General features: G+C 62.6%; 1 protein-coding gene across 12 annotated transcripts in view; it reads right to left on the reverse strand.

The window, feature by feature from the left end:
- ZNF536 (zinc finger protein 536) overlaps nt 1-27410 on the reverse strand; it is a 341362-nt gene that overhangs the window by 105886 nt on the left and 208066 nt on the right. For 8 of the 12 annotated variants that reach the window (XM_039880733.1, XM_039880730.1, XM_039880735.1 and 5 more), the window contains 3 exons: nt 19236-19388; nt 8230-9801; nt 899-1625 (listed from right to left, as the gene is read on the reverse strand). In XM_039880733.1, the coding sequence (XP_039736667.1) occupies nt 1297-1625; nt 8230-9801; nt 19236-19388 (2054 nt within the window). In that variant the 3' untranslated portion in view covers nt 899-1296. The other 4 variants (XM_039880741.1, XM_039880740.1, XM_039880738.1 and 1 more) reach the window with 4 other exon arrangements.

Below are 27410 nucleotides of genomic sequence, written 5' to 3' on the forward strand. Positions count from 1 at the left end.
GGGGCGGGAAGTGGGGGTAGGAGTGCTAAGGGCATGGGGGGTAGGGGGCAGGGGTGCCATGCAATGAGAGGCGGGAGAAGGCTCATGGACTGAGAACCCCAACCCTGGGAACCCCCAGGAAGCTCCCCTGCTTGGGCAGCAAGCGCGGGGAGACCCCGCTGGGGACGGGCCGGGCGGGGGAGGTCACCGGGCTCCAGGGACCTTTCCGCCTTCAGCGCAGGCGCAGGGACAGCTCTTCCCGCCAGCGCCCCCTGTCCCGTCCCAAGGCCATTGGCGCTGGCCTGGACCCTGAGCCCAGCCCCGCCGGACTGGCCAGGCCCGTGCCATGGGGCCAGCGGGGTCCCCGGGGGGTGCAGAGTGACCTTAGGAGGTGGACAGTGCCCGGGGCGGCCCGAGCGACCCCGACAGAGGCGCAAGGCCTCAGCGTCCCTCCCCGTCCCCGCGTCCCCCCTCAGCAGCGGGACGCACGCCCCGCACACCCCGCACGCTCCGCAGAGAGAGGCGTGCGCAGAAGCGATGGGGCCTCAGGGCCTTCAGATGAGAACCCGGGGGAGGGCGCAGGTGACTCCTCCGCGCACCGCACCCGCTGCCTCGGGCCGCCCCGCGCCGAGCCTCAGTTTCCCCCAGCCCCGGGGCGCGAGCGGTCTGGGACCAGATGCTGCGCCGCCTGCGCAGAGGCGGAGCCCGTGTCCTCTGGCTGTCCCCGCACCCAGCCCACCACTCACGTTTTCCTGCTTGTGAACTGTCCCCTGCGGAGCCCCCCAAAGGTGGCTGGGAAGCACGACCAGTCGCCCCACAAACAGCCGTGGGACCGCGGCACGAGCCCCCGAGTCCTGGCGAGGCCCCCGAGGGGGCGGGGGCGGGGGCTGTGAGGAATTAACAATGACTCAGACTGAGCTCAGGTTTCAAGCTTTTTATTAGCGATACCGAGATAAGTTACTGAAGCATTTTTAGTACGTCTCACGTTCCATCCGTGAATGACCTAAGTTGTAACGCAGCATACAGCACAGGAAAGATACAGTCTGACACTTATCAGGAGAGCGACACTCGTTAGGACTTACATGCCTTCATTACAGGGACACCTCACACGGCTTCTAATTCTTCGGACAGCTCTCTCGGAGCACAGACAACCCGGACACGTTTACACAGTTTGCTTCCGTCGCCATTTCTCAGTCAAGGCCGTCAGGGTGCTGTTCATTCACAGGAATCGGACGGTCACCTGTTCCTGGTCCCTGTGACGACCTTACACAATATTAAACTAGCAACATTACTGCTTAAATATGTGGAGAAAGATAATTACTGCACTTTTCTGTATTCTTCTAAAGTGTTACAAAGGACAGGACAATCAGACATGAGCAGTGACGCCGCCGCGGCCGCCTCGGGGCTGCCCCGAGACGCTGCGGGGAGCTGGCTTCGCAGGAACCCGTCGGGCTCTTCGCGGTGAAGGGACCTCCGTGCACCAGCACGTGGCGCTCGGGGTCCACGCCTCTGAGGGGGTGTCTCTCCCGCTGCAGCTGCGGAGCCTCCGCGATCCGTGGGCGAGGGCGGGCGTGCGGGGCCGCGTGTCGGCCTCCCTGATGCTCTGCCACGTGCACCGCAGGGTGGCGTGCCATGCGTACACACACCTATGCCGACAGCAATTAGTCACTCAACACACACACGTGTATACCGTCTTCTCTTGACTGTACACGGGTAACAAGCCGCAGAGAGCCACCGAGGAGCACGGGCACGCAAGGGCCAGTCCAGCCAGACCGGCTGGACAGGGGGTCACTTACCTGCAAGAAAATGTGCACATTCATTAAACCGTGCAGAAACCACGTGCGCTAGCGGCATCCGAGGCAAGGGTGGTGGCAGAAAGCGGGGCTGCTAAGCTTGTCCCTCCGTCTCTGGCTCATGCGAGAACGGTCTAGGTGACCAGAGCAGGTGGCAAGGAGGTGCAGAGGTGCCGTGGTCGGCGCTAAGTGACAGGAGAGACGCACCACCCATCTGAAACCCGGGCTCTGCACGCGGACGGCGTCCGAGTTCAGGACAAGGAGCCGCCGGCTCCCCCGGCAGCTAAGACGGGGCCCGTGGCGGTGACACGCATGCCTCTGATCCCGCAGCCCAAGAAGGTGGGTGCCGACACGCATGCTCGGCTCGGGGACCCCCTCCCAGCTCGTGACGGCGGCGAGGTTTACCCGGGGGCGCTGGGCCTGCCTGGAGACCGCACCCCGGGACACGGGGTCTGCTCCGACGACACCCTGCCCGCTCACATTTTCTTCCTGCCTCCCGCTTCCCTGGCCCATTATGAGAGGGAAAGTGTGTGTGCCCACGTGCACGTGTGCTGCACGCGTGCGTCCACGTGTGCCCTGTGTGTCCACATGTGTACACACGGGTGCATGTATAAACCCATGTGTGCGCACATGTGTGCACTGTGTGTGTGCGCCTACTGTGTGCCCACATATGTGCCCGTGTGTGCGCATGTGTCCACATGTGCCCTGTGTACATGTGTGCCTGCACGTGTGTGCCCACGTGTGCCCTGTGTGTCCACATGTGTACACATGTGCCCTGTGTACATGTGTGCCTGCATGTGTGCGCCCACGTATGCCCTGTGTGTCCACATGTGTACACGTGGGTGCATGTATAAACCCATGTGTGCACACATGTGTGCACTGTGTGTGTGCGCCTACTGTGTGCCCACGTATGCGCATGTGTCCACATGTGCCCTGTGTACATGTGTGGGCCTGCACATGTATATGCACATGTGCCCGTGTGTGCCCGTGTGTGGACACGTGTGTGTGCTCGCGAGTGTGTGTACGCCCGCATGTGTGTCAGGCCCGAGACCTTGTCCCCCAGTTCTGCCGCCCTGGACTTGGTCCTGGCAGTGGGGTGTCATGCGGTCACGGAGAACATGGACACAGACGTGGAGCCGAGACGGAAGCTTCCGGCCTTTCCTCCTGCCGCGGAGCACGGCTGTTTGGCCGCAGCTCTTGGAGCGGGAAGTACGCAGCGGAAGGAAAGGAACGTGCACAAGGCCGAGCGTCCCCAGCGTTTGCGACGCAGACACCGTCCGTGCGGGGTGGATCGCCCGGCAGACACGGCGGCGCGAGCGCCACAGGGCCACCGACCTGCCGTGCAGACACCGCTCCAGCGGCTCCGCTCCCGTCAGCTCAGCGAGGGGCGGGCGGAGCAGGAGCAGGCCCGGGGGCCGGGGCCAGCCTGCGGCGGGGCCGCCTCTCCAGCCACGCTGCAGATCGGGGCTCCGGGCGAGGGCGGGGGCAGGCCCACCAGGGGTGCCGGATCCCGCAGGGGCCCCTGGGGGCAGCACCCAGCTTTGTCCCACCAGCGTCTGCCAGCAGGGCCGAGCAGGCAGGGCGGGGATCTGCACTGGCTTACGGCACCTGCCCTTGGACTTCAGGACACGCCAGACAGCCCCACCCCAGGGTCGGCCACCGGCCCTGAACACGCACCCGCCTCCCCCACTGCCAGGCTGGGCTGGGCTGTGGGAGCCAGTGGCCCGTCTGTGAGTGACGGGATGACAGAGCCGGGTGCACCTGTGCACTGCGAGCGCCCCACGGGGCGTTGGCTCACGGAAATGGGCGTTGAGTGAGGGTGGCGGCTCCAGAACGTGGCCCGCGGCAAGTGCTGCAGCCACCCCCAGACCTGGACACCCCACTGTCTCCCCACACCTTCTCCCGATGCCACCTCCCCTCGTCACGGCCACACCATCGAGTCAGACACAACGCGCCCCCCGGCTTCCGCGTGTCCGGCCGGCACCCAGGGACACCTGACGGAGCCCAGGACACGACCGCCCTCGGCCAGAGCCCGGGGCCGAGGGACCGCCTTCGGCAAGGGCCCGGCCGGCACTGTCACAGAATTGGCAGAGCTGCCCCCGAGCCAAGCCGCCCACTCACTGAGGAACGGCCGTCGGTGACCCGGTGGCAGACGCGAAGTCACACGCGTCCCCGGGACCTGACGGCCGGGAGAATTGCGCCCCCAGTGCTGGGGGTGACGGCGGCCACGACGCGCGTAGGCCCCGGCGTCGCTCCCCACGCACCCCACGAAGATGCTCGCCTCTCCCGTAAACACCGACCCCCAAGCTCTGACACCCCGTGTCACTTGGTCCCCAGGCTGTCACCGGTGGGGAGCGAGGCCCTTGCAGAGCTGGCCTCGGGGGCGGGGGCCTCAGCTTCCTCTGCCCCCGGCCGCGGTGGGGCGGCTCCCGTGGAGGGGACGTGCTCCTGGAGCCTGCGCGGGCGGAGCGGGCCCTCGGGCCCAGTGCCACCCGTGGCCGAGGCGCACAGTGGGATGAGGCCCTCCCCGCCTCACCTCAGTGGCAGGGCAGGGTGGGCAGTCTCTGTGCGTCCTCTCCAGGGACAGCCACAGGGACACCCCCACCCCCCCACAGGCGAGCGGGGCCGGCCAGTGCCCGTCCTCGTGACGCGGCTGTGCGGGACCATGGCCCCAGCGGAGCCGAGCATGCGACACAGACCACAGGGCCCGCCGGCCCCGGGGGCTGTCAGCCTGTGGAGAATCCAGCGTCCGAGCCCCCGTGGGCCTGCACGGCCAGAGCAGGGCCGAGCCCCTCGGTCGTGGGAACACGCCGACACACGATTCGGAACGCGTGCAGTGAAGAGTCGACGTGCCCCACCCTTTGCTCCCGAAAGGGGGTCCCTCGTCTCCCGCTGCTGTGGGGGGGGCCTCAGGCGCAGGCTCGCTCCGGGCCGCAGAGCCAGCCTCCTCCAAGCGGACACTAGAAGCCGGGAGCGAGGGCCTCACTCTTCGACCTGCCTTCTCGCCGCATGCTCCCGGGCCCGGGCGTCTCGCGGTCCGGGAGGCCCTACACGAGGGCTCCGCACCGTGATGGACAGGCTAGCAGTGTCCCAGGCCAGCCCGGGTCCTGGGGGTGGCAGCTCCAGAGCAGAGCTTCGGGGAGCGAAGGGGGCCACGCTCTCCTGGCTGCCATTCCTTGGTCTGCCCCTAGCTCGTCCCCATTGGCCCCACCCTGGGCCCCCCAAAGCACACAGAGACGCAATGCCCTGTGGCCCCAGCCAAGGCAAAAACTGAGTGCGCCCAGGTCGCTGCCAACATCCACAAACTCTGGGGTCAAACTAGCTCCGTAGGCCGGCCACGAGGCCGGCCCCAGGCTGTCCGGTGCCCATGGGAGCCTGTGCCTGCTACGCTCTCTCAGTCGACAAGCTATGGGCTGACCGGCGGTTCACCAAACTTCCCAGACCGGACAAGGAGTCGTTGGCCTTGTCAGTGGACAGAAGCGCTGCTCTGACCTGCCCTCGCCCCGAATGAATACTCGCTGGGTCCTGACCCGTGACAGAAGCAAGGTCAAACACCCTCCAGCACGGCTGGGCACGTCCAAGGCCGCCGACAGCACAGGGGTGCCCGCGGGTGTCAGGCCGGAATCGAGCCGTGTGGGCATCGCCTGGAGTGTGGGCGGCGCCTCAGGGAACGGGCGCCTGCACTGGGCAGGGCTTCACGCCCCAAGCCCAGGCCTGAGTAGCGCCCGGCGCAGTGTGCACCTCCTCCGGCCACCCGCCCACATCCGACAGGCCAGGCTCCGCGCTGCGGAGGGGCTCTGGGCAGAGGGTTGGCCGCAGGGCGCAGGCTCTCCAGGCCACTCCTGCCCGTGTGCCGCGTGGCCAGGTGGGCCCCCTCCTCATGCCCCCCTCATGCCCCCCTCCTGCAGCGGTGCTGGCCGTGGCCCAGCTGGCAGGGGGAGCGACCCAGGTCCCTGGCATCGAGGAGTGAAGGGCCAGGGTTTCCGAAGTCAGGCAGCCAGCAGGCAGCACTAGGGGAGTGCCGGGAACTAGGGCCACAGACGAGGGTCGCCCGCAGACGCAGGGTTAGAGGCCACCTTTCCCAAGTCACCGGCATGTGTCAGAGGAGCCACCGAGCTCAGCGGGCGTGTACACGATTGGAACGCGGTTGGTACCGATGCCTCTCCGAGCACATTCACACCCACGAGGAGACACGGACGATGCCAGCTCCCCGATGACCTGCGTCCTGGGGCGTCGACGTGAGATTTGGGTGGACTCAGAAATCAGACCCCAAACTCTTCTGAGATGAGAAATACTGGGGTAATTCTTCAGGGGCCGAGCTGGCCCTCGGGCTGGCCGGCATCCGCCCTGAGCGGGGCGGAGAGCGAGAGAGACGTGGACATCTGGCCGCGTGCCGACGTCACCTCCCCTCGCAAAGTCCAGCCAACGGGGGCTCGAAGTTTTCAACTATTATTTGTGCTTCTTGCCGTTCTGGACAGAGCGAACTTGACTGTGAGAAGAACATCCTCAGAGCCCACCCGGTAGCTCAGCGGATCTGGTTTCCTTCCAGACGTCACGTCTTAGGATGAGGGGGCCTGGCCCTCCCGCGGCCTGGGCCACCACAGCTGCCAGCGAGAGGACAGGACGAGGGCTCTGACCATGGCAGTGGGGGAGTGGGAGCCGGACAGGGCCAGGCCCAGGCCCATCCTGGGGCAAAGGGACAGTCCTCCGACCCAGCCCAAGCAAGCGCGAGGCCAGACCTTCCCACCCCCTTCGAAGCTAAAGCAAGAGGGTGTGGCCGAACCGGGAGGGTGGAACAGGCCAGCGACAGCCACGGAGGAGCAGGGGGCCCTGCACCCCAGGCTGGGCGGCCTGAGGGTCTGCAAGCCCCTTTAGGAGAGGGGCCTTGGCTTAGGGTCCGGGGTCAAGGTCAACGAAGCAAAACTCCCTGCACACACCCAGGAAATGTGGGGGTTTTGTGAGCTGCTATGGGCGGGGGAGGGCCGAGAGCTGCAGCTCAGAGGGCTCAGGAGACAGAACAGGGGCCCCGGGCTGCTCCCCAGCCTCCCCTGGGGCCAGGGGACCCAGAGGCGGGCAGCCCGCCTCGGGCTGGGGGGAGGAGGGAGCATTCTCCTGGTAACGAGCTAGTTCAGTAACAATGGGCTTAGCCTGACGGGTTTGAGCTTTTCTGGCGCCCGGGCTCTTGCCTGGAACCAGGGTCCTTCTTAGGTATTTGAAAAAACAGAAAATAAACTTGTAAAAAAATCCCCCAAGCAATAATAAAAAAGAGAGCACCCCATCCCCAACCTTAGGGGAAAATAAAAAAGTCTTACACATCATTCCCCCAGAAGAAAAGGGGGAGGAAGGATGGACTGACGTGAAACCCTTTTCTCCTTCTTTTAAAAATTGTTTTAACAGCTTCAAAAGTAATGAATTATATGTGGCTAAAAATAGAGCTGGGGGTCCTGGCTAATGGGGCCTTGCGAATCACCCAGCATAAGGAACTGTCAATATTTTTTGAGCTGTCAGAAATCCACTTAGTGATTTTTGACAATTCAAAACATATTTCTGACTGCTTGATCCAGCTCTCGGTGAAGGAAGGAGAGAAAAAAGGAACATCATCGATTTAAATCGCGAGCCGCGTCGGCCCCCGGGTCCTGCGTGCTCGGGAGGTCGGGGTTCAGAGGTGGAGATGTGCTCCCTCGCTCCCCCCCACTTCCTTCCGCACGGGGAGCAGCCGCAGTCGCCAGCCCTGACGGGGCTGCCACGGTCGCGTCTCTGCGGCGGTGCAGGGCTGGGGAGCGGTGCGCAGTCAGACACGAGGGGGCCGCGGGGTCCCCGGCCCGCGGACACACGCTCGCTCCGATCCCCCGCATCGCGCCTGCTTCCCGAGACCGGGGACGACGTGGGGTAACCGTGTTCTTCAGGGGGGCGACAAAGCGCCAGTGTGCTCACGAGGCCAGGCGGGCAGGGCCCGAGACCCACGGGAGCACACGCCGCCGGCCAGAGGCCTCGCCACGCAGTGTCCTGGCAGAGCGACGGACAGACAGGCCGAGACGCGGATGGACGGACGGCCGCTGTCCTCCCAGCCCGTGGGCAGTGCGCTGCGGTGTCGCGGGCTCCGCGTCCGCGTGGGGGGCGTGAGCTGACCATGCTTCACGCTGCACGTCGCCGCGTCTCACCCCGGGACGCCGATGAAAACGGGAGCAGTTCTCACGGCGGGACCCCCCGCCCCGGGCCCCCCGGAGGAGCTCTTCACATCGCCACGACGCAGCGGCGGAGCGTACGCTCTGCACCCGGAGCCCCCAGGGACACTGACGCCTCGACTGTCTGCACCGCACTCCGTGTGGCGGGGGCCTCGTCTACGCTGGGCTCGAACCTGTTCACGAGTCAGCCCCCCACCCCCCGTCTGCAAAGACGCACGGCTCGGCACCCGTGTTCGGGCGGTGACCTCAAGGAAGAGGGCTCTGAAACTTACCGCACAGGTCTGGCCTCTTGATACACCCCGAATTGGCCGCGCTGCTCGCGAGTCCGTTAAAGGCCGCCAAGCCATCGGAGCTGTAGGCGCGAAGGGCCGACAGCACGGTCATCGGCTTCTCCGGGCCCTGGGGCGCCCGCTCCGGCCTGGGCAGGCCCGCCGAGGGGTCCTGGGCCGGGTGCAGGCCCAGGCTGTGCCACTGCTGCTCGGACGCCTGGGGCGGCGGCGACACCAGCCCCGTGACCGGCTGCGGGACCCCCGGGGGCAGCAGGCCGTCCCCGGCGTCGCCGCCGCTGTCCTTGGTGAGGGCGGTCGGCGGCTGGCGTGGCACGTCCGGCTCCGTCTCGATCTCGTCGTCGTCGTGGTTCTCGCCCTCGGTGGAGTCCATGTCCTCCGAGGAGGCGATGTCGGACAGGTCATCGGTGGTGCTCTTGCTCGTGGTGTCGGGGATCAGGCTCAGGCCGTCGTCTTCCGAGGGGGCCTTCCCATCGGGCCCCTTGCTGGGGCAGGGACCGGGGGCCCCCGAGCCCGCCGTGCCCGGGTAACCGCCAAACTGCCTGTAGAAGCCGGCGGGGAAGCTGCACAACGCGGGGTCCACGTGGCCGGGCCAGGGGCCGCCCTTGGGCTCCCCCAGCGCCTCCTTGCCCAGCCCCTGGGCCGCCTTCTCCGACGCAGGGTCCAGAGGCCCGACGGCGCTGGCGAGCGCCACCTCCTTGCTGGGCTGCGCCAAGGGCAGCAGGGCCAGCTTGCTCGCCTCCCGGGCCTGCTCTCGGCCGTCGGCGGTCACCCCCATGGCACTCTCTCTGCGCCTTGCTCTGCCCAGGTGGTTGGCCCGCAGGTGCAGGGCCATGAGCTCCATCGACGACGTGGTGAATGCGCAGAACAGGCAGCCGTGCCACGCGATGCTGTCCTGCAGCGTCACCTGGGAGCCGGGCAGCGAGGCGGCGTCCGGCCGCACCGACAGGTCCAGCGGCTCGTGCTGGGCCTTCTCCGCCTTCCGAGGGGCCAGCTTCCCGCCGGCCTTCCCCTCGCCGCCGTCCGCCCCGTGCACTTTGGTGGAGGGAGGGTCAGGCGGGGCTTTGTCCTCCACGTCCTTTTCCTTCTTCAAGGAGCCGAGGACGAAGCTCTCCATGAACGCTTGCAAGGAGCCCTGGAAATTCACGCCGTTGCCCAGGGGCCCCGGATAGGCTCGGCCCATCTCGGAGAAGTGGCCGCTTTTGGAAGGAAGGTCGCCGCCCTTCAGGGCGTCTGGAGGGGCCTCGGAAGGCACGCCGGCGGCCTGCCCGGCGTGGTCCCCGGGCGAGAGCGCTCCGGACGTCCACTGCTGTGAGGCCGGGCCCCCTCGGAAGTCGATGCCGGGGAGGCCCTTGAAGGCCCCCCTCAGGATGTCCGGCCGGATGAACAGGGCCGCCTTGCCGGGCAGCTCGTCCCTGGGGTCCGCGTTCGGGGGCTGTGCGGTCAAGGGCCCCGCTCCGTCCTGCCGCCCGCGGTGGTGCCGCTCCAGGTGGTACTTGAGGGACGCGGACTGGGTGCCAGCGTAGTCACAGTGCGGGCATTTGTAGGGCTTCTCACCTGCAGGGTGTGGGCAGGAGAGAAGAGAGGACAATGTTCATCTCGCGCTGCCGCTGACGGGGTGTGGGCGCTCGGCGGAGCCGAAGCAGCTCGAACTAATAATTAGTTAGAGAACAACTGTTTTTTAATAGAAGAATAATTCGTACTCTTAAGCTTTTTTAATGATTTTGTACCATTTGGGACTATTCGGATGACATACCATCCACACACAATTAGCTATCTTTTTCTTTATCTAACATGTGAGAACGGCTGTAGATTTAAAAGCTATGATTATGAAAATTAAGCATAATAATTCCAACCACAGTGATCATTAAAAGTAGAAGTTTAAAAAGACAGAGTGTGTAACCAATGGGTGGCTGCGATACTTTGTGTATACAATAGCTTGGAAATTTGTTTAAATTATACACATGGAAACCATTTTTAAACCTAAAAATTTTATGGCACTGTTACGCAAGACTGAAATGAATGATTTAAGTCTTGCTCTGCAGTAAATCATGGATATAATTAGCAAATGGCACACTGCACGAGCAATTTATCATTATTCGGAGGGCGCCGCTCCAGACGGGCTCAGCTATCTGCAGACCTACTGCATTGTGTCTAAATAAAGAACTGTAAACACCGACTTTCTACGACGTTAACGCCGTGACGTACAGCGTGATCGCAGCACGTAGAGACACACAGGTAAGATAAAAAGCGGTCCATAAAACTTAAAAGAAAACGAGCGATAAAAAGGTGCGGAACATATTTAGTTTCTGTGTTTGGAATTAACATTACCTACTGGTCTTCCCAGCCCCCTAAATTTGCGCTAATGGCAAACGCGAAGCCGCGGCAGTAAAATGCACGATCTGCCCGGAATAAATGCTTTCTAGAGAATACGAACGGCTTTAAAAAGTGTTTTAAAACACGTACGATCATCCCCACGAATTAAACATTTATTTAAATTCGGTGCCCGGCTTCTATTGTTCCCACGGAGGAAAGCGGAGCACGGCCACAGTCACGTGCAGCTAGGACCTGCCCGTGCGGCGGGGGCCGGGCAGGGGGCCGACAGGTGTGGCTGTAAACCTGCTCCAAGGACCTGCTGGCAGCCCACGGCCTCGTCCAGGCTGCGGGCTGGGAGGGCTCTCTGGAGGGGGGGACTGGACAGTCCCCGCGAGCTTATTCGCAGCAGCGCCCCCTGCAGGTCCACAGGAAACTCGGCCCTTCCGGCCCCTCCCCTTCCTCCGCCATCAGGCCCCGGGTAAAAAGCAGGTGCAGGTCAGCTGCACGCTGGCCCCCGGAGACGTCCTCCTGGGCCTGGTCTCCGTGGACACCGTGCCCCGTCCTTCAGGCGGGGCGCTCGGGTGGCACGGCTGACAGGGGGCAGCACGGGCCTGGGCTTGGCCGACGACAGGATCCCGTGCCCTGGACTGCGTGTTCCTCACTCACGCTCGGAGCAGCCGCGGCCCCCTGCGCACGCGGCTCACGGGTGGCCTTTCGGTCCGGGATGGGGTCCCGCTGAGAGGCCACTTCTCTGCACGCGGAGGCCACAGGTGGCTCTGGCCACACTGGTGGGGCCCAGGAGGGTGCCATCCCTTTAGGGTAAGGACGGGTGGCTTCGGAGACACCAGGGCCATCTCCTGCTTCAGGGACTTGGCCCTGCATGGGGCCCACCTCACCGGAGGCCAGGGCACACTCGGTGGCACAGGCGCTGTGGCCGAGGCACTTCCGGGCTGACCTGGGAGTCCGGTGGCCATCGGAGCAGAGGCATCCTGAGGCCAAGGGGGTGGTGGGCCCTGTGACAGAGTCTGATGGAAACGGGGGAGCCTGGCCCGTGGGTTAGTGGGGACCCCGGGGGTGAGGCCTGCAGGTACAGGGTGAGACTCAGCTTGCACTTCAGAAACGCACCTGGAAATGATTAAGTGTGTCTTAATCATTAATCAAATCAGGGTTCGCAGACGACGCACGAGCCTCATTAGCGGGAGCTACGGAGAGGGATGCAGACCCCACCCGCAGGTCTGGGGGGTGGGCTGAGGGACACAGGGTGGTGCGTGGGGCACGGCTCCGAGGGGCACGCGTCTGCGGTACACACCAGCCCAGCGGTTCTCAGCCTGCACTGTGCTGCCCTCGCTAGTCCCGACCCCTTGGGTCCTGCTGGGGAGTCGGTGGGGCCTGGTGGGTGCTTTCCTTCAGCCTTCCCACTGGTTCGGAAGGACAGTGGCAGGGGGGTCTCACTCTGGAAACCCAGAGTGGAGCTGCTCGGGGAGCTTTAAGAAATGCCACCGGCCGGCCCCACCCCCACCCCCGCCCCCAAAAACCCTGCTGATCACCCCGGGGTCTCTCAAAGCCCCCACAGCGGCCTCCGCGAGGCCTGGCGGGGAGCCGCTGTGCAGAGCCCCCAGGCAGTGGCTGCTGTGCAGTGACTGTGGGCAGCTCGGCAGGGCAGGGCGCCTGGACCTGCAGATACTGTGGTGCCCGAGCCTGGACTGGGGTGGGGTCCAGAGACCCTGAGCTGTTTCGTGCTCCCCTGGCTCACGGCTCCCATCCTGGGGCCTGTGCTCCCTCGACCTGCTGTGGGAAGTTGGTGCATGCATCCTGAGGCCTCGCACCAGCTCTGAAAGCCAGAGGCGCGTGTGCGCACGTGCGTGCACACCTGCACACAGACAGGTGTGAGCCCCTTCTCACTCAGCTTCTGATTGGACGAGTAGGAACTGAATGCAGAGGCAGGACGAGGTCCCCGTCCCGGTGGCTTTCAGAGGGGACGCGTCATGCGGTTATTAAAGCAAGTGACATTCACACGCACGCGCAGACCGCACTCACACACACACTGCACATCACGCACACGCACACGTACATACGCCTGCACACGCGAGCACACGCACAGACGCACACGCAGGGCAGGAGCACGCCTCTCCATCCAGCTGCTGCTGCGCACGGCTCCCACGGCCACGGTGACAACCCAGGATGGTTCGCCCTGAGCACCGAGTCTGCCGGGGCCCAGGGCGTGTGACCGCCCACTCGTCACGGGGTCCCGCTGCTGTGGGCTCCCAGGCGGCTCCGTCACCCACGTCCCCCTCAGCGCCCACAGTGGAACGCCACGGGATGAGCCCATCCCCTGGGGATCCGGGTTTCAAGAAGCAAATCTCTAGAGTTCCTGTCTCCACAGACCACCGCTGCCTCTGGGGAGACATCCCTCGCCTCTCTGGCTTCATCTCCAGGAGGGGCGCCCCGAGTCCCTGGCCCTGCCGGGGGGCGCTGCGGGCCCCATACCCAGGGACAGAGCCATCTGGGGTGAGCCCGTCCCTGGAGAGTCCCGGGCAAACAGGGTATTGCCTTCTACCAGACACATCCAGGGTGATCGGAACGCCGCCTGCTCACACCTGGCCTGGACGGGGAGGGGGGCGGGGGGCGGTGAGAAGTGGGCTCACTGAGCAGCCCTGACGTGCGGTCAAGGCCAGCTCCTGCGTCCGGCTGACAGGTGAACGCAGAGTGTGTGGGGACGGCCTCTCCTGTGCCGAGAGCTGCTTTGCAGTCAGCGCCCCCATCCGGCCACACGCGCCAGCCGGACGCGGGGCTGGCCCTAACAAGCCCGGCTTCTGCCCCGCTCTCGTCCACCCAGCGGGCTCTGCCTGAGACGTGGAAAGGTGTGGCCTGGGCAGGCTCATGGCACCCATGACCCCCGGCCCTGCCAGCGGCTCCGTCCGCCTGGAGGACTGGCCGCTCAGGCTGTGAATGAGTGCGAATCTGCTGGAGGACCCTCCATGGCGTCTGTACCTGCCTCTCGTAGGAGCCACATGCCAGAGGCCTTCAGGGCCAGGCGGACCCAGGCCGCAGGGCCAGTGGGCTGGGGGCCAAGCCTCTCGAACAGGGCCGCTGCCCTCTTGTCCTACCTGGGGTAGACACGCTGACCCCCCGGAAAAGCCACGCATCAGACTTCCACATGCAAAACGCATCTGTACATACCGGCACCTCCTTAAAAGCTTTAGTGAGCCCCACGAGGGCCACAGAGCCCCGTCCTGCAGCCCGGGTCTGGGCCCTTCTAAACTCGCATCTGGGGGACGGCCAGAGCAGAGCCACCCGCCCCCAGAAGAGCAGGACACGGGTGACCGTCTCTGGGGAAGCCTCTCCCAGTCTCTGGGCCCAAACGATGCCTTTCCAGAAAAGAGTTTTGATAGAAAAGGCATAATAAAGTAAAACGAGAACCCGCGGGCCGTCATCGCCACCAGCTCCCCGACACAGGTGTGCGTCGCCTGCAGTAGCCCAGTCCCGCCTCCAGGCAGCTGTACTAGACGTTCAGCAGCGAGTGACCAGGCGGTTAGCTAAGTCACCATTCCGAGCCGTCACTTTGCCCATGATAAGCCGGGGAACCCTCGCGTTCCGGGGAGCTCCCTGAGGCCCCTGAGCCCATCCCCAGCAGCGCCTCTCCAGATCAGCAGGTGGGTCCCCGCGGAGCCCCTGGGAAAGTCCGTCCCGAGCTCAAAGAAGCGCCTCGGCTTCCGGGGCTGCCGCCCCTCGACGTTTGTTTTGCTAAGGCTCCCAAAGAGCTTCCACTTTTAAGTCGCGTGGCTACACGCTTTCCGGCCCTGGCGTCTCCCGCTTGGCATCCGCTCAGGCTTCCTGCGCGTCCCCCCTGAGCTCACACCGGGAGAGAGGGACGTGGCGGGCCTTTCACTGCGAAGGGTCCACGCGTCGGTATAAATCGCGCGCCGATCCCCCCAAAGCTGATGTGTGCTGTAAACCTGAAGACTCTTCACACAGCTGCTCACTGCTAAGCAGTGCCTTGTCCAGAAGGGGACAATCTGTGTCTCTAATTGCTGTCACTGAAGCCGAGATTCATTATGTGACTTTCCCATTAAAATGTGAGCGTTAATTTGTATAATGAAATATCGCCCACTGCAGTGTTCATTAGCCAGGCCCCACTGTATACCACGTTGTTAGCTACCTAGAAACTGTAGTTAATTTCACTAATGGAGATCTCCCTACTTACTGCTGGGCAGGAGATTTACACTACGGCACTGCCTCTTAAACTTTTAAGGGAATTTAGAGTCAATCAATTATTTTCGACAAAAGTTTAGGACGCCATTAAGGCGGGAACGGGGACTGTGGAGGGCCGGACGGGCTGCTGGTCACCTGAGGCGAGGATTTTGATTCACAGGACAAGGGAAAAGAAGACTCGCCCCCTGGGGCCCCGTGAGCAGCACCGCCCCCCGCCCCCCGCCCGGGAAGGGGTCAACCCCGAGCTCCCGCCTGAGCCGGGCCGTTCCTGGCCCCGCGCCTGGAGAGGCCGCACGGGCGTCGGCGGCCAGGCGCGGGCACTTGGCTTAGGCCGGCTGCACCTGTGCCCACCGCCTCCAGCCACCGTCCCCCAGCGGCACGAGGCCTGTACCACCCCCGAGGCCACCGAACAAGGCCCCCTCCCGGCCGGGGTCAGGGTGACGCCATGCGCCACCCGGACCTCACCGTGCGGTGGGGAGACTGGGGCACGCGGGGCGCAGGTGGCCTGGCCTCAGGCCGGTCTGCGTCGGGGTAAAGGAGGAGGCCGCGTCAGCACACCTGTGGGGACAGTCACTTCCTTTCCTCCTGCGGCCGAGTCTGTGGACGCACGCTGTCAGAGAAAGGTGACATTTGTGCCCTGAACAAGGCCGCTGAGCCGGGCCGGGCCGGGCCTGGGACAGCGGGGTCAGAGGAGGCAGAGCCGGCCAGCCGGGCCCCGCCATCAGCTGGGCAGCTCCGAGAGGCGGTTTCGCATCCTGGAGGCTCAGCCCCCTGCCGCAGGGCAGGGTGGCCGGGGGTCGCCCGGTACTGGGAGGACACGTGAGTGCAGCCATCATCACTAGCAGCTTGCTGTGAGGGAGCTCCGTGGGCTGACCGTCCCCTCAGTCGGCCGGCCGCTGCCAGGCTGTGCACAGAAGGCGACCCTTAAAGTCCCCTTGGCCCCCGCAGGGCACACAGCCCTCTGGGGTGCAGGAGAGAGATTCCCTCAGGACAGAGACCTGGAGCCTGGCCACAAGAAGGCAGGCAAGCCGGGGCCACCCCCTCGTGTCCAGCCCGGCCAGTGCCCAGGGCATATCACCAAGGCCCACACCCTGGGGGTGGCAGCTCTGGGCACTCCCCTCGCCCACTCCAGCACCCCAGGAAACCACCACCAGCAGCTCTGTGCAGATCCGTCCCCACGAAGGACCCCCACACGCAGCACAGGAAACAGAATAATTAACCACCCGTGTAATTTGAGGAGAAAACCTAATGAACCTTATTTTTAACGTTTTCCTGAACTTCTGCGTTGTCACGTGTGCGGGTGCTGGCTACACTTGCCACGGCGGTCACTGTGGAGGCCACGGTGTCCCCTGGGAGGCCCAACACAGGTGGGCGGCGGGGGCCCTGGCCAGGTCTCGCAGCTGGATAAGGCAGGCTGCCGCCCGAGGCCACGGCCCGTCTGGCCACTCCCCGTGGGGGGTCGTCTTGGAGCTGGGACGCCGGTCCTCCCCGGCCCGTGGACTCGAGGTCGGCCGGGGACGGACACGCAGCCCTCCACCTCTCCGGACGCTGGACGCAGACTGGGCCTACGCTGTCGGACCCCTGGGCCTCCGGCTGTCACTCCAGACCTGGGAGCCTCGGCCTCGGAACCACGTGAGCCAGGTCCTCGCACACACGTATCTGTTCCTCTGGACACCTGGCTGCCTCAGCCCACTCGCTGGGCGGCACTGACTACACGAGGACACGTGTCCGGCGACGGGCTCCTGACCGACGGCCTCCCCTCGCTGGGCGGGCAGCAGGAGCCCAGTGGGGTGGCCTCCGGGTCTAAGCACCGTGCGGGGCCGGCTGGGGCTTGAGGATGCAGAGGTTCCCTGGCCACCCGCAGGCTCCGCCCCCTGCCCCGCCCCACCCTGTGTCCAGGAGACGTGGCCACTCGGGGCCTCAGAGCAGCAGGGCAGAGTGGGGGGCGGCTTCTCGCGGTCCGTCACCTCCCACGGCGGGTCACCGTCTCGTGAAGACGGCCAGGGTAGGAAAAGCCACGAACGTGCCACCTCGCAGTGCGGTGGCCACGAGCCAGGCCACCGTGCCCACGTGGGCCCGTTACAGAAAACTCCGAAAGTCGGCGCTTTGGGGAACACGTGCTCTACTTCACGGGCTGCTGTCCTCTGGCCGCGTGGCTTGAAGCCACGGGAACTCGAAGAGCGGGGCCGGACGGCAGGACGTCACGGCCGGAGCTGTCCACTCGTCCGCCGAGGGCTCCGTGACGTTTGCGCCCCGTGCCGCGGCGCCTCCGCGTCCCGACGCTGCTTGGTGCGGTGATTCACTCCCGAACGCACACGTACAAGAATCTTCCACCTTCCTTTTCTTCAGTAAAAAAGAAATTGACCTTGATCTGGCCGCCATTCTGCCTTTGAAACACGGCAAACGCCGCTTCCGAGGGGGTGCGCCGTTTCCATGGCTTCTTTCATTTTCTCCCTCGTTCCGGGACGTCTCCCGAACGCCTCTGCCTATGGCCCCGTCTCAGTGTCTCCAAGAACTACTGGTCACAAATTTCAGAAGTTTCGTGAAGTGGGAAAAACAGAAGTTTGGAGAAAAGTCTTTCTCAGGTTTCAAAACCTCAACGAGCGGTAGCCACTTGCTTCTGCCAGGTGCAGAGGCCTCTGCCAGCTTCCACCCTAATTTACCGGGAACGGTCCGCCACGTGCCACTGTGACCTGGGGCTGTGGGGGGCACTGACCCTTGCTGTCCTGACCCCTGGCCGCTGGCAGGGCCGAGGCCCCGTGGCGACCCGCCGTCTCCCTGGTAACCTGGACCAGGGGCTGTGTCTCTGTGTGACAGAGGGACAGCAGCGCAGGACACGCTGACTGGCCCGGGCCTGTGCCCCCGTGCACGGCACAACGAGGGCCCCTGCCACGTGCTGGATGCCTGGACGCCCCACCAGCCCGAGAGGAACGTGGACGGGCAGGGCCTGATGAGGCCACACGTCTGAACGGCCGTGCCGTGAGCCGTCGCCGGGCGCACCTCACTGACACGGGGACTCTGGAGCCACACTCTGAGGACGAGACAGCGGCCAGCACAGCTACCCCTCCAGGAGAGAACGCAGACCCGGCACGGCGGCTCCGGGCCCCGCCGAGCTCCCGGGGGGCCTCCCCCACCCCCGACCATGACCGGGAACCCCGCGGGGGCCCGACCTCCACGCTGCGGCTCCGACGGGGTCTGCGTCTGGGCAGGCTCTGCCACACGCCCTCCCTGCAGCACATGCGCCCGAGCTGCCACCTGGCACGGCCTCTGAAGGGACCACACGAACCGAGCGACCCCGGGGGGGAGCGTATCCCAGGTGGAGGGGATGGGCACGACATCCTGCAGCGGAAACGAGGCGTCTGCACCGGAGGCAGGAGGAAGGCAGAGGGGCCGGGGGCAGGGACGGAGGGGTCGGGCGGGCCTGAGGCCACGGGCCTGGGCGCGATGGAACCCGGCGGGCAGCGGCCTGACCCGGCGGACTCCATGGAGGGAGCTGTGCTCCAGGTGGGGTGGGGCGGTGGCTGTGCTCCAGGTGGGGCAGTGACCGTCCTCCAGGTGCCGCGGGGTGGTGGCCCTGCTCTACTGCGCCCCAGACTGTGAATAAAACCGCAGCCCTTGGCCCACGGCCACCTGTCCTCGGGGTCCTTGCGTGTCAGGGAGCTTTGCGGGCACCAGGTGAGGTTCCAGGTGAGGGGCGCCTGGCCTTTAACCGCAGGTGCACGCGAGCTCCTTATGCACTAAATATCCTGCACAACACTGAGCTTTATTGATTCCCTGGGAAATGGACCACAATTATTTTTGAGAATAGATGGCATATTTGTCTATGCGCTGGAGCAGCTCATACTCCGATAGATAAAGTGTCAGGAGAAAAATCAAAGAAAATGGAGGTGTCCACATCTCAGATAGATTTTCTTTTCTCCTGGCGACACGCGAACGACTGGCAGGGAGACGGGGAAGCAGCGGGGCGGGGGGCCGGGGGGGGGCCGGGCCGGGCTCGCTGGGGGCGGGTGACGCCCGACGGGAGAAGCGACCACAGTGTCCCAGCACCGTCCCCCCTCGTCTGGTCCACCGTGGCCGCGAGGGACCCGGCACAGGGCCGCCCGCCCTCCATCCACCCAGCCCCAGGGACGGGCCTGGAGCCCTGGCCGTGCGGGGGGCCGCCTGCGGACGGCAGGGGCTGCCGTGTCCCCTTTCGTGCGTCAGAGCCTGAGCTCTGACATCCCGGTCGGTCGGCACCAGGTGTGGGAGCTGCCCCCTCAACGCGACAGGGGAAAGCGCCACCAGCCCCACGTCCTGGTGCCTGGCCCCCCACGCCCGGACCTCAGGGCGTCTGCGTGTCACCTGGGAAGGGGACCGCGAAGCAAGGACCCAGGACGTTCCGGCCGGTGGGCCCAGGGAAGCGTGACGGTGTGTGACCGGGGGCAGGGCGGTCCTCCCCCTCCCCGGACACCCCGACCGCTCACCTGTGTGGATCCTCAGGTGGACCTTCAGGTGGTGGGACGTGCGGAAGCTCTTCCCACAGTAGGGACAGTCCTTCATGGCCGAGCCCAGGCTCCGGTCGCGGGGCAGCACAGGCTGCTGGACGCCCGCGGGCCTGCCCGCATCCTCGCCCACGTCTGCAGCGGAGAAGAAACGTTCGCACATCACTTCAGCACGTGTCAGGAGCTGTTCACACCCAAACTGCTACCGCCACACAAAGCCCAACATGTCACTGCTACACCTGTCTACTCCGTTCTTTAAATCTGACAGAATGCTGACAATTCATGTATTTTCTTGTTATTCTCTTAAATTATTTCATCTTTCCTCTCATCGTTTTCAGCAGCATATGGTACCTTTAGACTGAACTGAATTAAACGAGAAAGAAGCAGCTGTGTCAGCAGCTGGTTCGATTTCGTCTTTTGCTCAGCTCCTATTAAATATTTTTTTTCCAAAAGTTTAAAAATGTGGGTGTTTGTCGAATTTGATTAATTTATACGCCGGACGAGCTGGAGAGTTCGCCGTAGGATGGCAACCGCGTTTACATCGCATCGAGCGGCCAACGGAAAAAACGTGTCTGCCGACTCCCGAAGACAGGCAGACACACGGCTATTTGGGGACAGAAAAGAAAATTATCCCGAACTGATCATTTCTTCCCCGTCGAGGCTTCTATCCATCGCTGGCCGGGGCGATCTCACGAAATGGAGGAGAAAGGCATGGAGACGTGGGGCCACATTCGCCCACGATCGACATACAGTGACGATCGTGGGCGAATGTGCAGAAGTCAAAGTCACGTGCAGAAACTCAGCTGCCAGCGGCCGTAAACTTGGCGCACGGCAGCTGAATCTCTGTGCGGGGACTTGAGCTCCCATCTGTACGGCACCGATACAAAGTTCCTTCCCGCTGTGATCGGTCGCGTCGCCCGAACCACTAGAAGAAGATGGAGCAAAATTTGCATGCGGCGGCCGTCTGCGCGGAAACGATGCGGCACAGCAGTAAATACGACTCTGAAAGCACCCAGCGTTTGGCGGCTGCGCCACCGCTACACCCGAGGCCTGACGTGCACGGCCAGCCAGGCGACGTCGGGGTGCGGGGCGGGAGCTGGAGGCTGACGGCTGGGCACAGGCCCCAAGCCGCGTGGCTGGCGGAGTCCCCGCCTGCAGCCCGCCTCTGGGCCTCTCGGCAGATCCACGTGGAGCACGGGGGCTTCTGGGAGGATGAGCGCACCTCCGGGGTCCGCAGAATAAACACGATCTGTGCCTTCCGAGCGCTGGACAACGCAAACCGCTTCTCCTCTGCGCCCCCGCTGGCCCGGAGCGCCGTTCGGGGTCCCCCCTCGATCCCACTCTGCGGACGCGTCCTCAGAGGGCCGTGCACGGCGTCTGCACGCCCACGCGCCCCCTCGCCCTGTCGCGGGGTGCGAGGACGGACCTCGTCCACATCGGGACCGCCCCGCTGAGCCCTGGGTTTGTGGCCATCGGCAGGAGTGTGGAGAGGCCACCGACGACAGCCACCGGCGAGGGCACAGGCACGAGGGGACGCGAGGCCACGGCAAACGTGCCCACGGGCAGTCACAGCAGCGCACCGCACCCCCGCGGGCCGAGTCCACCAGCGGCTGCCGCCACCTCTGCCCGGAAGGGCCAGGCCACCCACAGCCCAGGAGAGCAACAGCCAGACACCGATTCCAAGGCACCTGCACGCTGGCTTTACCCGGCAGGACCGCCGTCTCCTCCCCACCTCGCCGGCCCGCACGCCCCGGCCCCACACAGGACGCGACTCCGCCAGTGTCAGTCGGCTGTCCTTCGGCGGGTCACAGGTGAGCGAGAAACAACAGTGAGCCCAGGTGGTCCCTGCAGCACAGTTAAGCCAGGAGGCCGACAGCCATCGGTCAGAATCGTAAGCAGGCAAGGCGCCCGGACGCCGGCCTCAGGACCGCACTGGGCAGGGGTGGACGTCGCCGTGGCGCTCCGCTGGGCAGGGGTGGACGTCCGCTGTGGCGCCTGCAGCCTCCGCGGTCCGGGACCTGCACAAGGCATCGCCCGCTCTTTCCTCCAAGGCAGCCCTCGCCACGGTGGGGGCCGGCGAATGGGATGGGTAGGGTCAGGGAGGAAGAGAGCAGAGCGTGTGGGGGACGCGTGTCCACTGCAGCTTTGGCGGCCCTTGCCCAGGGCCTGTCACAGATAAACGGGGGGACAGGCCGCAGCCCCCTCTGGAAGGTCTCACGGAAGTCCAAGGTGAGCTGTGCGCCCTCCTCGGTGATGGTGCGAGTCTGCTTCCTCCCAGCTCTCTATCTTGGATTTGTGTGGCCCCGTAAAAAGAACACATTTATAAGATAAACAGCTTTCTTTGCAGACTTCAGGGTCTCATTTTCACTTTACACAGAAACAGGGTTGTGTTATATTGTTTTGTTTTTTCTTGAGGGCCAGAAGGCCCGTGGCACTTACTTGTAGACTAAATCCAACTAGAAAAACAAACTCTGAGCGACGATGAAGGGGACCGTGGGTGGTCCCAGGAAGCGTCCAAGCACAGTGCCGGCTGCGGACACTCGGCCGAGCCACACACACATGCCTTGCGTGCGAGCCCGCGCTTGGGCCCGGGGTGGCTGCCGGTCAGGGAGCACCGTGTGCTGGACACAGCCCAGCCCCACTGAGGACCCAGGCAGCTTGCCCAGTGGGAAGGACACAGCCGTCCCAACGCGTCCAGCCCGCGTGAAGCGCTGACAGCGGCCGTCTGCGGGATCCCCCAGGACGAGGCCCGGGCTTTGCCTGCGCCCCACACAGCTGGCCAGCGAGGCGGCCGCTGGTCCTGCTTACAGACAGACCGGCCTTCCCTGGCCTGCAGAAAGGGAGAAGCATTCCAAAAATTACATCTGTGGTCCTTTGTCAGAACATCTGCGGATGGGTCGAGCTTTCTCAGAAATTTCCTTGTCCCGCACCCGGCAGTATCTGTCCCTTCCCAGCTTCCTCGAAGGGTGTCGGGTAGACTGGAAGTGGACATGTGGACAGAGCCAGCCTCAGCCCGGCGGCCCACTCCCCCTTGCTCGTCTGTGATGGAAGGAAGGGGCCTGCCAGCTGCTGGAGGTGCGGTGTCCCTGGGGGCATCTGCTGTGGTGCTGGGAGGCCACCCCCTACCCCCGGCCTCAGCCGGGTGCTCTGGGCCTCATGACGGGAGACGGCTGGGAGGCCCCTCCCAGGACCCGTTTCTGTCTTCGACCTCACGGAACCATGTGGGAGCTCTTCCTCAGAAATGGGTGTCCTGTGTGGGTCCGGTGAACAGCACCCCAGAGGGACACGGGCTGCAGGGCCCACCCATCCGGAGCTCCAGCCTGCAGCGAGGGAGCTGAAGCGGGCACCGAAAACCCGCAGCCCTTCTGCTGTGCCTCTGAGCGGGGAGTGTGGGACGAGAGGAGGGGACCCGACCGTCTGAAGCTCTGTCTCAAGAATACGTCATTTGGGGGCGACAGGACCCCAGACAGCTGACCTTCCTCATCTCAGGGTCAGAACCCGTGCCTCCCGCACCTCCATTGGCTTGTTATAACCCTCGAGCATGCGCAGGGCTGGCCTGGACGATGCGGCCTAGACAAAGGCGTGGCACCTGCTCCGGCACTCACACAGCGGGTGGAAGGGTGTTCCCGCCGCCACGGGCCGAAGGAGGGACCGCAGGTTACAACGGCCATGGGTCACCTTAGACGCCTCGTCGTCAAACGAACCACACACGGGCCGCCCTGGACAGACAGGGAGCAGGTGCTTAGACAGACGCGACTTGAGCAAGTTCGAGCCAGACATTGAAGACGGAAGCACCCGTGAGGCTGGCCGTCTTGCTGCACCCAAGTACGGGTGTCTCATTACACACTCGACCTCACTCACACATCTGCTTCCAATGCAGAAGCCCGGTTTATGATCGTTTTACATGTCAAGGATAGATTTTCCCCCGATTATCTGTAAACACTGAGCTTCCTAAGAACCTACTTAAAATAGGCTTCTTTGCCAAGAGGCGGTGGAGCATTTCCCTTCTGGGTTCCTGAGGCCCACTGTGCCTGGGCAAATCCTTTCGCCCTGCCCCGCCCCGGGTCCATCTGACCCAGGGGTCCGGACTCCCAGGGCTGCGGGGCTGGAAGGGCTCCGAGCCGGCACAGGCTCTCCTCACCCCCTACCCCCTCGGCCCTTCTTCCACCCACGCCAGCCTCATCCTGAGCCAGAGGAGCTGGGGATGGGACTTAGAAGACGGGAGAGGAGGGCCGTGGAAAGGACCCTGAGCACGCCCAGAGTCCCCCGTGCCCCTGCTTCTCCCAACGGCCTCTGCGCTGGAAGTCCAAGCCACTAGCTCTGGCTGATGGCTAGAGGTGATGCTGATGAAAGCGTGTGCCAGAATCACAAAATGGAGGTGGCCTGGGTCACTCGGTCACCAGATGGACAGGAGCTGACCCACGCCGGACTCTGCATGAATGAGAAAAACATCTTGGTTCCGTTAAGCCGTGGAAACTTGAAGAGTTTGGGAAGGGGCCGAGGGACTGGAGTGAAAAGTGAACCTGCCCCTGGCGAGTCTTCCGCATCGATACCCAAGTGGCCGGGTCATCTCCGCTAGTGCACGGACAGAGACAGAGGACAAGGGCCAGAGAGACCACAAGGGGGAAGCTGAGAGGTTTCTTTTAAAATCGTGCGTGTGCTCTCAGCTCTCACATCATCCTGCCAGGCAGCCTTACCTCCCACACGCCCAAATACACTTCCGACAGATTTCTCTTTAAACAAATTACGACGACGGTGATGGTGGTGGTGGTGATGATGATGGTGGTGATGATGGTGATGGTGATGATGGTGATGATAATTGGTAATGATGATAGTGATAGTGATGGTATTAGTATTGATAGTAGTGATAATGGTAGTGTTGATAGTGATGATAGTGATAGTGATAGTGATAATTGATAGTGATAATTGGTATTTGACAATGTCGTGATGATATTGACATTGTGGTGATGATATTGGTAGTAGTGATAGTATTAGTGATGATAGTGATAGTGATGATAGTGATGATGATGGTAGTGGTAGTAATGATGATGATAGGCAATGATAGTAGTGATAATTGGTAGTAGTAATGGTAATAGTGATAATGATGATGATAGTAGTGACTGTAATGGTAATGGTAGTAGTGATAATGGTATTAATGGTATTGATGATAGCTTGATGATGGTGATGATGATAGTAAATGGTATTATTGTTGACAATGACAATGATAGTGGTAGTGGTGATACTGTAGTGATGGTAGTAATGTGTGTGAGTGATAGTGATAGTGGTAGTGGTAGTGATGATAATGGGTAATTGGTGATGATAGTGATGATGATATGATGAGTAGTGATAGTGGTGATGGTAGTGACGATGATAGTGATAGTAGTGATAGTGATGGTGATGATGATAGTGATGATGATGGTAGGTAGTGATGACCAATGGTAATGATGATATGATAATTGGTGATGATGGTGATGGTGGTGATGATGGTGATGGTGATGATGGTGGTGGTGATGGTGATGGTGATGAGTCTCTGCAGTGAATGAGGAGTCCTCCTCAGTTGGGTAAGGTAGCCATCTGTATACCTAGCACTCACATTATGTCATTAAATGCCACAGCAATTTAATTTCTATGGAGTTTCTAGTATAGCAGTAAATACATTTTCCTAGATTAGTTGTGTAGTTAATTCTGAAAGTCTACCTGGTGCAAAGAGCACCTCAAAAGATCAGCTTTCGATTCATTAACGGAAAAAAAACTATTTGTGGGGTCTAAGGAGTAAGCAGGACACCCCAAACTCCCATCTTTCTTAATTCCTTTGCCCACATAGACCAGCACCTTCACATCTTTTCAGGGGAGGAGAAATAACTAACACCTTGGAGAAAGTCCGGAAGAACATATAGTTTCTTTTAAAAGCTTAACGCTTTCTCTCATTTTGAAAGCTTTAAAATTAACAGACTCGAATAAGATAACGATCACTGTGATAGAGATTCCTAGTCGAGTTCTTTTTATTTTTAAAAATGATTTAAAATTCATGGTATGCATAAAAATTATAGCACTGCCGTAAACAAGTCTACTTAACTCCTGGAAGACTCATGCTGTGGGTCAGTATTCATCGGGTGTCTCTGTTGTTTATCAAAGTTCTCCAGTTTGTGATGGCCATATATAGTCACGTTAAACAGCTACGCATTCATTGGGTTGGCAAACACATTTGTTTAGAGAGCTATTTTGGAAGAGGATGTCCACTCCGGAGAGGGCGACGGCCAGCTTCCCTTTGGGTCCCAGGACCGGGCACTGGGCTGGGCTCCCGGGGACCCCAGGATCGTGAGCGGGTCCCTGCGTGTCCCGGCGGAGAGAGAGACAGTGGGACGTTCATCTTTGACCCAAACTCGAAACTGTGCGATTTTGCTTTTGGCAAGACAGGGTTTCTGGAATCGGGGAAATAGGTCACAAAAAGGCTAAAATTTGGAGAGAAAAAATATAAGACACTAGGAACTGAAATAGCTTCTCTAAAGCAACATTTTGATGAGTTAAGTGGAAATGAATCAGAAACACATGGATTAAATTTCCCTTAAAATACACAAGGGCTCCAAACTCGAGCACCGCGGGCCAAATGCGGTTTAGGTTTCACCAAGCCCAGAGCCCTTGCTTAACTGTCGGGGGCGTGTGTGGAACCCCCCTGCTGGTGACTGGGCCACCCATGGGGTCTCTCCGGCATTGTGTGACGCTGCTGTTGACAACATCTTCTGTAATCCTTGGGTTGCCAGCTCTCCCAAGGCCCTCGGGGCCAGCTGCGGGCGGGCACGTCGAAGCCCCGGCTCGGGGACAGGGAGCCAGCACGCAGCAGGTGGGTCTGAGGCTCACAGAACGACCTGGGACGACGCATCGGCGTGATGGGTTCTGCACACCCCCCGCTCCCCTCTGGCCTGGTCAGGTGGCGCTGGGCTGGAACCCGTCCCAGAGGCCGTGAGGGTGACCAGGAAAGAGCAGGACCACCCACGAACGGGCGACACGAGGAGAAGCGGGCGGGGGACGAGTCCGCGGGGCCTGCCCGGGAGCCGCTGTCGCCTGGAAAAGCCCGGCCAGGTGCAGGGGACGGGCCGCCATCTCCATCGCTCTTCGTGTGACCCCAACTCCTTCCCATGTCCTCCGAGCCCCTGCCCGCGTGGCCCCCACGGCTGCCCAGGCCTCGTCCTGGCTCCTGACTGTCCTCAGCGCGCCTAGCTGGTTCTCAGCGTGGGGCTTCGCATCTGCCGCCCCTCGACCCGGACGCTCGGAGGCTCCTGCACAGAGGTGTCCTGGCCCCACGGTCTCAGCGGCTCCCCGACCCCCGCTCCCTGCACCCTCTCTCCACCTCGTCACTTCATGGCCCTGTCTCACCGTGTGCACCCTCTGCCTGCCCCGCGGACGTGCCTGCTCCCCGCCTGGCCCTCCCCGGAGCTTCTGCCGGCGCCGTGCGGGGGCAAGGGGGCCTTCCTGCTCTTTGGGCCATGCCCCCGGCGCGTGGCAGGCACGCGGCTCGGAGTGGGTGCGCAATGTGTACTTTTTAGAAAACACATATACACTTTTTTCTTTTACAATAAATAAAAGAACAAGAAGGCACGTGAACTGGGGTTCAGAGGCTGTGACCAGCTGCTGGCCTGGGAGGGGCCGGCTCCGGGCACAGCGCACCACCAGGAAGTCCCCAAGGTGCTCAGCAGGGTGAGGGTGGACCAGGGCACCCTGGGGGGCTTCCTGGAGGCGGTGGCCTCGGCGTGTCCCCAGCTCTCTCTCCATCCAGGCGGAAGGAGCCACAAATACACACTCATGATCCGCAGGGCCACAGCTGAGCATCTGAGAAGATGGGGGTGCGCTGCCGAGGCACCCCCTGCGACCCGGCCACAGAGGAAGAGCTCGGCCGTGAGCAGACGCGGCCCCAGCCGCCTGGTGACACGGCTCGGCGGGAGAGCACGCAGCACGTTTTAAAGTGACCCGCGCCCCAACCGCTATTGAATTATTGCAAAACATTTATTACGCCTTCCCTTTTCCATGATTTAAAGATACTCCTTCCTCAAAAGAAGAAAGAGAACTATGGGGGCCTCTGCCTTCAGTGAAGCAAAAGTGCCCCAAAGATTTCTACATAATTTATTTTCATTAAAAAAAAATTACACACACACGCACACA

This window comes from Pteropus medius, unplaced genomic scaffold (assembly GCF_902729225.1).
Source record: "Pteropus medius unplaced genomic scaffold, Ma_sr-lr_union100, whole genome shotgun sequence".
Classification (NCBI taxonomy): Eukaryota; Metazoa; Chordata; class Mammalia; order Chiroptera; family Pteropodidae; genus Pteropus; species Pteropus medius.